The 16,331-nt window shown below is 42.4% G+C and overlaps 1 protein-coding gene across 6 annotated transcripts in view; it reads left to right on the forward strand.

Moving 5' to 3' along the window:
* Nucleotides 1-16,331, forward strand: part of SH3KBP1 (SH3 domain containing kinase binding protein 1) — a 355,677-nt gene that overhangs the window by 231,057 nt on the left and 108,289 nt on the right. For all 6 annotated transcript variants that reach the window (XM_007991227.3, XM_007991229.3, XM_037986385.2 and 3 more), the window contains one exon: nucleotides 10,834-10,909. In XM_007991227.3, coding sequence (XP_007989418.1) covers nucleotides 10,834-10,909 — 76 coding nt within the window. The remainder of the gene's footprint in view (nucleotides 1-10,833; nucleotides 10,910-16,331) is intronic.

A 16,331-nucleotide genomic window follows, 5' to 3' on the forward strand; every position in this document is an offset into this window, starting at 1 on the left:
TTTAAGACAAAGCAAAAACTGTAACATTGGCCCTAACTTACCTTGCTGGCCTTTTGAGCCCAAGCAGCTCTCCAGTCACCTCCCTTCAACTCCCACTGCGAACCCCTGCCACCCCTGATCCTGTGCTGGGAAGTCCCCATTCCCTGCACACATACCTGCCTTGCCTCCTGCTTTTCTTCATCTAGAGTACCCTTTCCACCAGTCTCTACTTGGCAAAATTTTACCCATCCTTTAGAATTTAATGCAAGCTGCATCATTGCTGTGAGGCATATTTTCCCATGAACGTTTGTTTATAGCTCTTTGTTTTCTTGTTCTATAGGTGCCTTTATCATAGTGCTTATCCCTTTGTATTGTGATGCTCTGTTAATGACTCTGTCTCCGCTGCTATATTGTCTTTTTAATTTTAGGGTTTGGGGTACATGTGCAGGTTTGTTACATGGGTATATTGCATAATGCTGGAGTTTGGGCTTCTATTGAACCCATCGCCCAAATAGTGAACATAGTACCCAATAGATAGTTTTTCAATCCTTGCCCCCCTCTCTTCCTCCCCACTTTTGGAGTCCCAAGTGTCTATTGTTTGCATTTTTATGTCCATCTGCACCCACTGTTTAGCTCCCTCTAATAAATAAGAACATGTAGTATTTGGTTTTCTGTTTCTGTGTTAATTTGCTTAGGATCATGGCCTCCAGCTGCATCCATGTTGCTGCAAAGGACCTGATTCCATTCTTTTTTATGGCTGTATAGTATTCCATGATCTATATGCACCTCATTTTCTTTATCCAATCCACTGTTGATAAGCACTTAGGTTGATTCCATTACTTTGCTATCATGAATAGTGCTTCTGCTGCTAAATTTTGAACCCTTTAAAGATCTAGGACTCTGCCCATCTCTCCTTTGTAGATATAGCATCCGGCTTAGATTGAGGCTCATGGTAGTTCTAGAAAAGAATGCTGAATAAATGAACGAATGAATGAATGAATGAGGAATGAATGAATGAAGGTAATTGAATCCAACCTTCATTTTAGAGGTATAAAGAAAAACTGAAGAAAATGTGGCTTTGACCTCAGGTATCTCTTATACATAGAAATGTCATGAGCAAGCATGGGATACATGTCAGTCTGTGTGTCCCACACATTCCTGAAAGCTGCTACTTTTAGCCAATTGGACCTTAGTTGACTCTTAAAGGTGAGATGGGATTCAAATATACTGGGGGAGGAGGTGCCATCTCCAGGTAAAGGCCTGGATTATGTCATGATTGAATACGTAAAATATTTTGGATCTGAAAAGATCTTTGTATGCTACTTGAATTCATACAGCTACTTTTTGGGAAAATTAAGATTTAGTCCACATGTGTACAGCATGTTTCATGATAAAGCACTGGACAAATAAAACCCCAACTGGCCCCATGATACTCATTCCAGCCATATCATCTTTCTCTCTCCCTTACCCACCATCTTAAACTTTCAAAATGTATCTAAAAGGAAGGCATTGTTAATCAAAAGATAAAAAACTAATCCTCTAGTAGGAAGAATGTTTATGATTTCCTTTTATCTGTCATAACAACAGAAAATAGCATTTTAAACATTTTAAAGCATGATGGTGAATTATGTTTTGCCAATGTGGTATATGAAATGGAAATTTACTCTGGCTCATTCATCCTCTGTGAATAAGATGATCCTACAACAAAATAGCATGCAGGCTCCTCTCTCGGGAACAGTGAGGGTAAAATATAAACAGTATTTTCATATACTGTCAGATGTTTAGAGGGCTGCCTTCCATGATTTTAATATTATCTGACTGTACCTTCTCCACTTCATTTAGCACATAAGTAGGTTTTGATCCCATCTTCGACACTGCATTTCCCCATCATGAGAAGCCCCTACTAAATCTTCAGAAAGTCGTTTTGCTTCAACGAAGAGACAGTCTCACCCCTCCTGTTACTGTCATATGGTTCTTTCCAGTTTTTTAGAACATGGTCTCTAGAGGTGTTCAAAAACCAAGCAAATGAAGCAAATGATCAGACTTTGGCAGAAGTTAAACTACATGATAAATGATAGAATTTGGCTCAAATTCTACTGGTATACACACATACACAGAGGTTCCTCTGTGTGTGTGTATGTCTAATATACAAATATAAAACAGACTTCATCTGTATATGTTCAGTAGAATGATAGATACTAAAGTTTTTATTGGACAGATTGAAAGAGTAAATCCTGAAAGACAAACAAATATTGAAGAATCTAAGATGGGACCAGGTATTTTGTATTCAGAGAAAGTTTCCCATTAGTCTTGAGAGCTGAAGAGAAAGATAGCTGTTAGGAGACATGGCAAGTTGCAGCAGCAATTAGAAGTAAACCCTGGAGTTTCTTCTGAACTTTGGGAATGTATATAACAGCTATTAAGAAGCACTACACACACACACACACACACACACACACACACACACACACATATATATTTTTTAGATGTAGTCTCACTCTGTCGCCCAGGTTGGAGTGCAGTGGCACGATCTCGGCTCACTGCAACCTCCGCCTCCCAGGTTGAAGTGATTCTCCTGCCTCAGCCTCCCAAGTAGCTCAGATTACAGGCGCACACCACCATGCCCAGCTATTTTTTGTATTTTTAGTAGAGATGGGGTTTCACCATGTTGGTCAGGCCGGTCTCAACCTCCTGACCTTGTGATCTGCCTGCCTCAGCCTCCCAAAGTGCTGGGATTATAGGCGTGAGCCACTGTGCCTGGCCAAGAAGCAGTATATATTCTGAGTGCATTGGTGTAGGGGTGTGTAAGGGGTGATGGGAGAAGATGATTAAAAATTGAGTCTTACGGGAGATCAAATGAAGCAGATGGAATCTGGGGATAGGATCTTTGTCTAGAAAATTATTGAAAAGGCTGGTGCGGTGGCTCATGCCTGTATCCCGGCACTTTGGGAGGCCAAGGCAGGAGGATCACTGGAGCTCAGGAATCTGAGACCAGCCTGGGCAACATAGTGGCTTTGTCTCTAATGAAAAGTAAAAGTAGCCAGGCATGGTGGTACACACCTGTGGTCCCAGCTACTTGGGAGGCTGAGGTGGGAGGATCGCTTGAGCCCAAGAGTCCAAGGCTACTACAGTGAGCAGTGATTGTGCCGCTGCACTCCAGCCTGAATGACAGAGCAAGACCCTGTCTCAAAAACAAAAACAAACAAACAAAAAGAAAGAAAATTATTGAAATAGTCCCCATGATGGTAACAAGGCTCTAGACTGGCATCAAAGAATAAGGAGATAAATCTGAAAGCACAGCCTTGGTGATGGGTTGGATGTGAGAAGGCACAATAAGAGGTGAATTTCAAGTCATGAGCCTGGGAGACAGGATAGGCAAGAGAATTTAAGAAGAGGAGGTGATGATGTTCACTCACCTATTCCATAGACTACTCATTCTTGTGATGTGTTCATGGGTGCCACAATAAGTAGGAATTCTATAGTCAGATAAGTTTGGAATATACTGAGATAAAGTTAAGGTTAAAGTTAAACAGTAACTGAAGGACTTTTCATAGCCTTTAATATGCTATGATGAATTGATTAGATGGAGTATTCTGTCTTTGCCAAATTTATCAGATTATGGGGGTAGGTGTTTTGGAGATTGTGTCGGGGAGGGAGGGTGCACTTCGGAAAATGATTTCAGAACAAGAGAATGGGGTGTGTGTGTGTGTACGCATACCTGGGCGATAATCACCCATCAAAGTGAGAGTCTTTTGATCATAATAGATATAGAACCTGAGAGAATGTGAGACAACAGGCTAGTATGAGGAGTATGTGGAAGTCAGGCAGAGAGGTGTTCACCGAAAACATAGCTGAGATTAGATTCTTCTTTATAGCAACCAATAATTAATAGGAGGACAGGTGATGTGTGTTGGGGGTTGAGGTGGGGTGGACAAGGGGAAGCAAGGCAAGGGCAACCGAGGCCCAGGAAGACATCCCAGACAAATGTGCTGTCACCAGTAACCAGGTCGGAAAGAGCTGGTACATGGCAGTGATGGAAACAGGAGGGCTCTAATCTAAGAGGCATAGAGGCTCTCTGGTTTGTCAAGGAGGACATCTCCTCTCTTTCTACCTGTTGCAGTAGGTGCTAATGCTAGGGCAAAGGGTGAGTGAATGGTATCCCAGTACTCCCTGCTGCACTCAACAAACACTTCACCGACCTCTCACTTTGTAAGGATAAGAGAATAATGAGCATTTAGGTCCTACTCTCAAGATGGGCACGATTTCTGAAGAAAAAGGGCAAGAAAGGTAGTTAAACTGCTACCTGTGATATGCTTGATAGATTGATTGATTGACTGACTGACCGTAGAGACGAGTTCTTGCTATGTTGCCCACCCTGGTCTCAAACTCCCTGGCTCAAGTGATTCTCTCACCTCAGCTTCCTGAAGTGTTGGGATTACAGGTGTGAGCCACTGCCCCCAGCAAGTGTGATATACTTGACGCCTGCTTCTCCAGCAGTTATGAATCTGACAAGGTCTTTAACTGTGATTGGGCAAAGAGGTTTAATATATTTGAATTCTCTAACTTTTTGAGGCAACCAAGGAAATAAACATCATATGAATAGCTCTAAGTCTGAAGCCCAATTTCATAATCAGAAAATTACTTTTAAAATTTTATTTTTCCTTATAACCAAGTTTAAAAATAGACTGGGAAGCACACCCCTTTGGAGAAGTTGGAATTGGCATAACAGTATGTGAGGTGTTGCAAAGGTAAACCCTGACCCTGGAATGGAACTACAAGTGTAGTTTTTTTTCTTTTACTGGACCATACGCTTTATTTTTAGAATTTTGAGTTGTGTTTCACTCTGGCGTATCTTCTATTGATATCAAATAGTTTAAGCTGGGCCCACCAAATGTGGATGAGATGACAGTTTCTAATGTAAATTTCTCAGGGAGCAGAAAAGGCTTCCGGGGAAACACACAAGGCGCCCCATTGTAAGGACACTCCTTTGTGCTAGCTCTTTTCTGGCTCTGACTTGAGCTGGCTCACAGGGCTTCTGCTCTGCGCCTACCACTCCTTGCTGAGAGCCAAGAAGACTTTTCATAAGGCCATCTGTCATAGGTGTTCATGAAGGGGGCATGTAAAAATAAATATAAAAAGTTTACAGTGAGTTTTAATAGCAGTTTAGGGATTTTTCTGAATTATGGCAAGCAAAAACTGAAAAGTTACAGATATGGTCATATATAGATAACTGTTTTGACCCTCCCTCTGTCACGTGTCCTGTAGCTCTCTATATCCCATATATGAGCAGGATTCAGGATAACTGTATGGAATGGTTGGGTACCCCTCAGCACACCATTCTGGAGAACCAACCCCACAACTGCAGTTTCAGTGTTTGCTTTGATGTTCACCATCCTTCTGCCTTTTTTCCCACTTTCCTGCCTCACACTAAATGGGCACTGAATAAATCTGTACTGAACAGAAAGGGAAGGAATACTCTCAGATACCAGTGTTGTCATAGGAATGCCATCAAAGAGTCATGTTTATCTTGTGTCTTACCAGCTGTTTGAAAAGTCATCTCTTGTCTTTGGCTTTGTGTGAGTGATATGGTCTGGCTCTGTGTCCCCACCCAAATCTCATCTTGAATTGTAATCTGACTTATAATCCCCATGTGTTGGGGGAGGGACCTCGTGGGAGGTGATTAGATTATGGGAGCGGTCACCCCATGATGTTCTCATGAGTGTGAGTGAGTTCTCACAAGATCTGATGGTTTTATTAGGGGCTTTTCCCCACTTCACTCATTCTTGTCCTTCCTGTGACCATGTGAAGGACATATTTGCTTCCCTTTCTGCCATGATTGTAAGTTTGCTGAGGCCTCCCCAGCCATGCTGAACTGTGAGTCAATTAAACCTCTTTCCTTTATTAATTACCCAGTCTCAGGTATAACTTTACTAGCAGCATGAGAAAGGACTAATAAGGTGAATATTTGAGTACTGTCTACGGATAGCTTCTCAGACCACCATCTTCTTCTTATAATAGCTGCCAGAAAGTCAGACCTCTGGACAGGGGAGGTTCATCAGCTGCTATAATGCAGGGAGCTCGCTCTCTCCTCCCACTACCCATTGAACCTGGCTGCCTTTGTGATACGAGAGTTGTATGTGGTATTCTTGGAGAGGAGATTTTCAGAGATTTTCTTCTCCTTAGCATTGTGCTATAATTGGAAGCTTGGAGTTTGCATGTGAATTGGAATAAAGTAGGAGAAGGAATTTTATACTCTTGATTTGAGCAGGATCTTGGTCTCACGTTCTGCAGTCACAAAGAAACAAATACATTAGTCATTTGGGAACTAGATTCCCCTGGACTCCAATCCAGCGATTGCCTTTCCTGTAAGCATTAGTTTCTTCATTTTGGCAGAGAAAAGACAAAAAATTAGTTGCTCCACTAACTGAAATCATATGGTGGTTATCTGTCTTGATGCTGCACCACTGGATCTTGTAGAGCTAGGAGTACATATGATACTCCCACTGTACACAAAAATCCTGAAACGTTTATTTAGTGTTTTTTGGCAAGCGAGCGAATGGGAGAGATAGTTACGTTATTAAATGTTCAAAGGAATGAACTTTCTGAATTATTGATTTTTAAAAATCAAGTTTTAAATGGAGATGGGTATATGGCAAGAAAGACAAAAGTTGACAGCAGTCTGGTAATTACCATGTGTAGAAGTAGATCCATAGCGATACAGATACAGCTCTATCCATCCAACCATATGCACATCCTTTCCCAGACCAAGCAGATCTGACTAACATGGGTGTGTGTACTGGGAAGTCTTCAGCTGCCTCACAGAAGGAAGAGGAAATAATGGGCCAAGTTAGGGAGAAGAACCTGAGAGTCTGTTCTATAAAGTCATATGACAAAATGGGTCTGTTTCCAGATCCCTTGGGAGGTGAATGGGCTGTGTCCTGAGCATGTCAACACAGCCCCTAAGTGCATGGCTGGTGTTTGTTGTGGATAAGCCACCTTCCTTAAGGCACTCAGGGGAGCAAGAATACCGTGGAGGAAGCCAAAGAGGAGATCCTGTATCCTCTTCCCCAGCCACTGCAAGCCTAACATTCCTCTTTGTTGCCTTCTAGGTGGAGGAGAGATGTATGGATGCGATTCCTGATTGTTCTGTCCACTTAGCCCTGCAGTGTAGCTGACGTTCAGTTTATCCTTGAGATATCTGTGTACTGGAGCTAGACATTGCGTTCATGAGGCATGCCCTTTGAAATTTAGGATTCTATTCATTTTAAGCCCCATTGACCAAAGATGTTTTCAGAGGTAGAGGGAGCTGGAAGGCTGATGGGAAAGCAATAATTCACCACCCTTTTTCTATGCTCTTGTATATAAGGAAGGGCAGGGGCTAGAGGTTCTCAACTAGGGATGTTTGGAAAGGTGTGTAGTGTTCAGGGTACATGCAGTGACTGGGGGGCACTATAGACTTTGAGTGGGTAGTGGCAAGGGTTGCTAAAGGTCCTTTAATGTGTGAGCCAGTCTTCTACAATGAAGAAACACCTCACCTAAAATGCCAGTAAAGGGTAACACTGAGAAGGAGAAACAGGGTTTGGGCCTCTATGAAGGCTCATACAGTCATGGAAGTCTGCCTGCTTAGCCTTCTGGGCAGTCTGAGCCCAGAGAGGCTAGATACAGCCTTCCAGTTTTGGTTCATAGCTAGCTAGCTAGCTAGCTTGCTTCCTTCCTTCCTTCCTTCCTTCCTTCCTTCCTTCCTTCCTTCCTTCCTTCCTTCCTTCCTTCCTTCTTTCCTTCCTTCCCTCCCTCCCTCCCTCCCTCCCTCCCTCCCCCCTTCTATCCCCCCTTCCCTCCCTCCTTCCCTCCCTCCTTTTCTCCCTCCTTCCTTCCGTCCCTCCTTCCTTCCGTCCCTCCTTCCTTCCTTCATCTAACTTTCTTCCTTCCCTCCTTCCCTCCTCCCTCCTGCCCTCCTTCCTTCCTTCCCTCCTTCTCTTTTCTTCTCCCCTTCCTTTTCCTTCCTTCTCTCCTTCTCCTTCCTTCCCTCCTTTTGCCTCTTTCCTTCCCTCTTTCTCTTTCCTTCTGTCCTCCTTTCTTCCACGTACCCACCACTTCAGTGGCCAACTATCCTCCCCCATGTTTCCCTCAGCAATATTGTCACATCGTCTGATCTACTGTACTCAAGTTCCTCTCTGAACTAAGTCATTTAGTAGCAATGACAACTTCTTAGGCCAGTGGGAATAGAGAAGGTAGATGCGTTTGGTGGGAAAGGAGAGAGAGAAGAGAGGGAGAAGAGTTAAAAAGATGTTTTATAATTTATCAAGGTATGAGAATAGGCCTCTGAGTTTTTAATCCAAGAAAAGGCATTTGATTAATACTAATGGACTCCCTCCCACATCAGTCAGTGGTTCTCAAATGTGAGTGTGCATCAGAATCCCATGGAGGGTGTGTTCCTAGAGACTGCTGGGAACTATCTCCAGAGTTTCTGATTGAGAAAGTCTGGGGTGGGGCCTGGGAATTTGCTTTACTAACAAGTTCTCAGGTGCTGCTGGTGCAGGGACCACACTTTTCTAGGTCTGGGTCCTAGAAACAAGAGAGACGCTAGGCCAATTCCCATCTCCAGAGCACTGGCAGGAACAGGCTGAGATGGGGAGAAACTTTGCCATATTCTAGACTTTTAATTATGGCCCATGAAGGAGAAGGGAAGATTTAAGGGCCAGCACTTCCCAGAAGATGAGGATAATACCAGCTTCACCATCACACCTGTTGCTGGGATCCATGCAGAGGCCAGTGTGCTGTGTTTTCTGAAATAGGAAGGAAACAAACCACAGTGAGCTTTGCTTTTTTGTGTCCTTCTGTACCAAAGTAAGTGCATTGAACTGATGGCCTTTGCTTGATGTCTGGTAGCTTGGACGTTTTGGTAAACCAGGATATCAAAGATAATGGGCAATACTTTCTTTTGTTACTAAAGAAGGGGAAGTTGTAAAAATGTGCAACCTGTTGAAGGTCTTTCTAAAGGAAGGCATCTGGTTTAATGCCCAAACCGTTACATGTGTGCTTTTTTTTTTTTTTCAGGGAAACAAAGAAAGTCAGGAGTAGGGACAGTGTTTACTATTGCCTTTCCTGAATTCTTTGTTCAATGATACCAGAAGCACTGGTTGTTTTTGTTTTCCCCTTCCTAATGTGTTAACAATGGTGATGCTTTATTCCAGCCCCAGAAAGGGAAAAACAAATATATTGGCAGGGATGTTGCTGGAAGTGTGAACAGGAATGTGAAGGAAATGAACACTTTGAGAGCTGCTATTTTTACTATCAGTACCTGATTTTTCAAAATAATTCTATGAACAGTTTTTCATCAAATTTGACCTGATGCCAGATTAACATCAAGCTTTTTTTCATCCCTAATGTTCCCCTGGAATCATAAAATGTTATTAGTTTGAGTACTTAGCAGCAGTTTAGAGGTGGCATATTATGTTGGTTTTCATTTTTTATCCAATATAGAAGGCCCTGCGGCACTAAATAAAAATGTCACCGTGTAGAATGTAAAGGCTTTCTGTCACAAATGTTTTTAAAAATTCATGAAGGGCTGAGGATTTGATTTATCTTATCCTCTTTCTGTGATTTATTCATATTTAATGTTAGGTTCAACTTTTGAAGCATGAAGAACTTTTCAAATTAAAAACTGTGGTGAATCAGTTTTATTTGAAGAAAAATTCTACCATGCCAGTTTTTGAATTATGCAGCTCATTCCTCTTCATGTGTTCAAGAGCCAGAGATGTTTGGTTTTCCCAGTGGCTGGAATTCTTACTGGCCAAACCCTTCATTGTTGCGGGGGAGGTTGATTTTCCCAGCTACGTGGTCGTGGCAGCTGTTGCCCTGGTATCAATAGACATTTTCCCTCAGGCATTAATCATGATCACACACGTGTGGTAGCAAAGGGGAAGAGTGGGAACAGACCTCGCCTTGGGAACCACTGGGTCTGTATATTTCTTTCTGTTTTTGAGCTGCTGAGTTGCCTGCGTTTTCAGGAACATCTTTAGGCGGAGATAAGATCCAGTCTTCTCTATGGACGGTTCATAAATAATGTTAATAGAATTAGCTGCAAATGAAGGAAAGGAAATGAACTGAAAACAAACTCATAATCTTTCTTTTTTAAAACTAGTCAGTGGAAGCATAGGGTCTGAGGCACTGGATTTTTTCCAAGCCCTTGGAGGCTTAAAAGACTATAGGGAAAAGAGCTGCTTGGTGGACTCGTTTTTGCCTTTGTGGCAGGCAGGTAGATCTGTCTAGAGGACATGAGAGTATCTCCCCTTTCTCTGGGAGGCAGGTGGAATTCTCGATGGCTAGACAGGGATACAATAGGTTACACTGTCCTGGACATCCTGACTTCTGCCTGCCCACCCACCTGCCCGCCCATCCTGCCCTCCTGGGCCTCCATTCCTGTATCCCTTCCTTTTGATTTCTTCTCTCTTACTTCCACTTTTCCAGCCTGCTGTGACTTTTCAGCATCTCCGTTGGGCCAGCTATTGTACCTCCATAGACTGAGTCAGCTTCTCATAAAATGAGGGGAACTATGCCTGTTTTCTTTACTAAAAATAGTCAACCTTTATAAGAGTATCAAGGAAGGAAGAGAATAAAAGCTACTAAGTGCCTACAAGGATAAAACCCTTTTTACCTATTTTTCTCCCTTGTTTGTCATTGGGGATGAAACCTATTAAAGGGTGGCAGCCAGTACACAGAGCAGGGCATAAACCAAAGAATGTGGCTTTTTAAACCAATTTCGAGCATTTTGTCATTATGATCTGGATCTTATTCCTTTGCTTAATGGAGACAATCATCTTGATAAGTAAAATCATCTGTTTTTCCCCTCAGACTATTGGGAAGAAGTTACCTGCAACTACAGCAACTCCAGACTCGTCAAAAACAGAAATGGACAGCAGGACAAAGAGTGAGTTTCCTTAGTTATCTATTTCACATTTAAAAGCATTTAAGGATTTCACAATAACAGAAATGTTTTTTAGAAATCCCTATATAACCTTGATAGCTTTTGCAAATACATCAGAAAAATGTACACAATTGTATTTCCTTCAATTCCCCACCATTAGGGTGGGCACAAGTTAGATTCAGAACTCTTGTTTTTTGTTTTTTTTTTCTTTTCCCTTATTACAGAATGTGGTTCTCTCCTGCTATATGTATCTCACTCGTGTGCAGAGCTCGGGTTTATCCATGTATACCGAAAGCATTTTGCACCGTTAAGGTGGCTGAAAGGTTTTAGAGAGTGGCAAATTTAGGGATTCACGAGCCTTCAGGTCAGAGAGGCCTAACCACTTGACCAATATTACTTACCTTTGACTTCCCACTGGCATCTTCAACACATCTCTGCTTGAATATCTCTAGATACCACTGCATGTCTGCAGGCAGGAGGCTCAAGTCTTTTTGGAAGGATTGGGCTAATGAATGGGAGGGGTTAACTGTGTTTTAGAACAGTGCTAGCCAATAGAAATATCATGTGTGAGCCACATATGTAATTCTAAATTTTCTAGTAGCCATGTTAAAAAAAAAAAAAAAAGGAAAAACAATTGGACTTAATTTTAATGTATTTTTATTTAACTCAATATATCCAAATATTATGTCTACATGTTATCTACATAAAATTATTAAATGAGATACTTTCATTGCTCTCTTCATGTGAAGTCTTCACAATCCCATATGTATTTCATAGGTATAGTATACCTCAGTTTGGAGTAGCTACATTTCGAGTACTCAATAGTCATGTGTGCCTAGTGGCAACCATATTGGAAAGTGTAGTTTTATTTTTGTAATATTTTCTTTTTTAAACAATTTTGTGGGTACATAGTAAGTGCATATATTTATGGGATACATGTTTTGATACAGGCATGCAATGTGAAATAAGCACATCATGGAGAATGGGGTATCCATCCCTCAAGCATGTATCCATTGAGTTACAAACCAATTACACTCTTTATTTTAAAATGTACAATTAAGTTATTATTGACCATAGTCACTCTCTTGTGCTATCAAATAGTAGGTCTTATTCATTCTTACTATTTTTAATACCCATTAACCATTCCCCCTACCCCCCAGCCCCCAACTACCCTTCCCAGCCTCTGGTAACTATCTGCCTACTCTCTATGGACAGTGTAGTTTTAGAGTAATTCTGGGGTCCGAGAGGGGCTTCCCAGGCTTGAAAATGAACACAGTTCCAAATGTTCAGCTTTCCTAAGCATGTGGAAGAAACCTGGCTCCAGCCCAAGCCTTGTTCAGTCCTGAAAGCGTCTATTAACTACATCCACATACCTGGCCCTCTAGCAGCATCATGGTGGGGAATGGGTTACTCATAAGAGTGGGTTTACAGGAAGCCCGTATTCTAGGACCAGCTCTGTTATTAGCTAGCCACGTGAACTTGGGCAAACAATTTTATTCCTTTGGACTTCCTCTTCATCATCTGCATTGTCTATGAAGTCAGAGGGTTATACTAGAGATAAACCCCAGGGTTTATCCCAGCATCTTCATCCTCTCATTCAGTTCTAAAAGCTTTACAACTCAGAGGGGAAGGTTTCTGCATTCAGAAAATTAAGCAGCTGATGGAAAACAAGGAAAATGTGAACAATTCAGTAGGAATATGAGAAAGATGTCTTTGGGTATAGATGTTAATATGCCTGTAAATGGTAACAGGTCAGGAAAGGGAATTATTACTGTCAGCAAAGGCTTGAGGGATGTTTATTGACAGACATTTTTCATAGACACCAGGATAAGAATTTCTGCAGTTGGGCTGGGCGCAGTGGTTCACAACTGTAGTCCCAGCGCTTTAGGAGGCTGAGTGAGGCAAGTGGATCACTTGAGCCCAGGAGTTTGAGACCAGCCTGGGCAACATAGCAAAACCCCTAGCTGGGCACAGTGGTGTGTACCTGTAGTTCCAGCTTCTCGGAAGGCTGAGATGGGAGGATTACTCAAGCCTGGGAGGTTGAAGCTGCAATGATTGAGCCAAGGTCACACCACTGCACTCCAGCAGGGCGGCAGAGTGAGACCCTGTCTCAAAAAAAAAAAAAAAAAAAAAAAAAAAATTCTGCAGTTTCACCCCACACACACTGTCTCTGGTTGTCAAGAGCACATTCTGGGGTAATTGTTCTTCCATGATTTCCATTTAGTGCCACCCCAGGCCCCTAAGAAGCCCCCTAAAAAGCCTCTTTCATTTGGACCGTTTCCCTGCTTCAGGATTTTGATATGACACCTATGTTTAGGTAACAGGCCACAGAGTAACTGAGGAACTACATATTAGAAATGACCCTGAGCTTGGGATCTGAGCAACCTCCTTCCCTCTTCCTTCTGACCAGAAGACAAACCTATGACAAAAATTGCCCAGCAGTGCAGAAGAGGGCAGTTCCTTCCTACACAGACGTCTGTCTCCTTAGCATGCTAAAATACTAGCTCACATCAGGGTTAAGAGTTGGGATGATTTTAAAAATGTTCATATGAGTTGGTATTTTCTGAGTGAAAGTGAAACTCAGCTGATCAGGATTTATTTAAACAATTAACATTACCATCCCCACCCTCTCAAAAAAAAATAGCTTTTATGATATTGAAATTCATCAGAAACTCATGCTGGGGAACAGATTGGCATAATTTTCATAACAAGAGGAAAACTGTCTAAATATTCATAATGAAGTGCCCTGAGGTTCCTCCAGCTCACCACATCTGGAGTTTCCCTCTTTCTTATTATAATTGATGCAGATTTGTGGCCTCTGTGGGATAGAAAAATAGCCCAAAGAAAGGGCTATTGAATATTTTTCTGAACAAATAGTTTAGTCTTACAGATTCAGAAGACCAGTTGAACAGGTGGGTTGGGGGGAAAATCCTTGACAGAATTTGTACCAGGGCAGATCAGGTTTCTGCATAAGTTATGACTGCAGGACAAAGGCTGTTTTCCCTGCTGAACCTCATCTCACTTCCTAACTGGACACTCATACCACCTTTGCAATCCCTTTGTTCATTGACTTGCTTCTTAGAGCTGTCATCTGTGATGGCAACAAATGGAACCTTGTTGCTATCATTAGATCATTGGTCCCTCTAGGTTGAGGCTGTGTCTTCTACTTGATATCCCCACCATGCAGCCTAGAAAAGTGCCATGGATTCAGTGGGCACATAAAAAATGGTGGTTGAGCAAATGGAGAAGTATAAATGATTTATGATTTATCAGGCTCTAGATTGCACAGTCTTTTAAAAGCTATTAGCACCATTCATGGTGGCTCATGCCTGTAATCCTAGCACTTCGTGGGGGCCAAGGCAGGAGGATCTCTTGAGCCCAGCAGCTTGAGGCCAGCCTGGGCAACACAGTGAGACCCTGTCTCTACAAAAAATAGAAAAAATTAGTTGCGCATGGTGGAACATGCCTGTGGTCCCAGCTCCTTGGGAGGCTGAGGCAGGAGGATCACTTGAGCCCAGGAGGTCAAGGCTGTGGTGAGCCACGATCGTGCCACTGCACTCAGTCTGGGTGACAGAGTGAGACCTTATCTCAAAAATATATATAAAAATAAAAAAGCTATTAGCCATTGGTCCCCTTCGCCAAGTGTACATATACATGTATATGTAAGCCCCTCACAATGAGACCTTAAACACAATGGTAAGAAGCATCTTTTGAAAGTGTGTTCCAAACACCTGCTTTAAGAGCCCTCTGCATGGAAAACAGTTCCATTCACTGTAAGAAAACAGCACATAATGTATCTCTTAAAAAGTATGCTTAGATTTAGCTCTAAAACATCTATATGTAAACCTCTCATGCACGATGAGATGCAATGCTAGAAACATCTCTCAAAAATATGTTTGAAACACTTGCTTACGAAATTTTCTGCTTGGAAAACAGTTCCATTCACTGTATGAAAACAGCACATAATGCATCTCTACAGAAGCAGGTAGATTTAGCTTTTAAAGGTGTATATGGAAACCACATAAAATGAAACTTGAAATACAATGCTAAGGAACATCTTTCAAAAGCATGTTCAGAACATCAGCTTACAGAACTCTCTGCTAGGGGGAAAAAAAGAGACACATTTGTTCCTGTAAGACACTTGAGCATGTTCTGGGGTCTGAGTGGTTAGCAGTGGTTGCTGGTGTTCCTTGGCTTGCCAGTGTTCCTTGGGGTTTGCCAGACCCTCTCTTCTTACCAGCCATTGCTCTCCCAATCAGCCTAAGACTGTTACCAGTGGAGGGTGTCCAGGTTATTGGCGTCTTGAACAAAGAATTGGACAAAACGCACAAACAAAGCAAGGAAAGAGTAAAGCAACAAAAGCAGAGATTATTGAAAATGAAAGTACACTCCACAGGGTCAGAGCAAGCACCAGCATAGGGGCTCAAGAGCCCCGTTACGGAATTTTCTGGGGTTTAAATACCCTCTAGAGGTTTCCCATTGGTTACGTGATACACACCCTATGTAAATGAAATGGTGGCCCACAGTCAGTCTGATTGGTTGTGGAAAGCAGCCAATCAGAGGCTGAAGAGAAGTTACAAAGTTACGTTCCCATGCAAACATCTGATTGGTTGCACAAACCAACTAATCAGAGATACTTTCAATTTTCCATCTGCCATGCAGAAAAAGAGGGGGATTTGCAAAGGGAGTAGCCCCTGGTCCTTTTGTTACTTAGGTGTGGAAAGTTGGGATTTTCCTTTTGATTTAGTTCTAGGAAGTCAGAGTGAATCGGCCTTAGGTTCCCTGCCTCTAGACCCTATTCTGCCTCAAGACCACCGGGTTTATTGGCTCATTGTGACCAGGGAGACTGCACACCAGGGGACCTGTGGATGTTACATCAAGCAAAAGCAAAATTAAAAAAAAAGAAAAAAAGTTGTTACAGATTTTGAGAAGGGGCGGAATTTAGTGAAATGTAAATGAAATGATGTTTTGATAGACTCAAGGCAGAGCAGGGCTGCATGGCAAGGGGTCAGCATCAGGTCGTGACTGTGAGGTGGATTCAGGTCCCGTTTCTTTGGCAGCTACCAAGTGAAGATAGATATGTAGTGGTGTAGTGCTGTGTCCAGAAACCCTTTACGTGAGGCGCTGCACTTGGGCTGGAAATGAAGACTGCTTCTCTGAGTCAAGTGTCTTAGTGCCTTCAGGCAAGAGTGGAATGTTTCATTCTTCCTGATATAATTTTTTTAAAAACCAAGTTTCTGGTAGTTTGTCTCTCCCTGACTTTGTCAGGGAGTGAGAAAGTAGGAGCACTCCAAGAAGGGGGTTGTTAAGGACACTTTGCAACTACCGTATATGCTTGGGAGAAACACTGTTTCCTGATCACTTTGCAGGTGGCCTTATCTGTGTCTGTTGCCCCAGCCTCAAGAATGGCTGGGCAGATTGCTAT

This window comes from Chlorocebus sabaeus, chromosome X (assembly GCF_047675955.1).
Source record: "Chlorocebus sabaeus isolate Y175 chromosome X, mChlSab1.0.hap1, whole genome shotgun sequence".
Classification (NCBI taxonomy): Eukaryota; Metazoa; Chordata; class Mammalia; order Primates; family Cercopithecidae; genus Chlorocebus; species Chlorocebus sabaeus.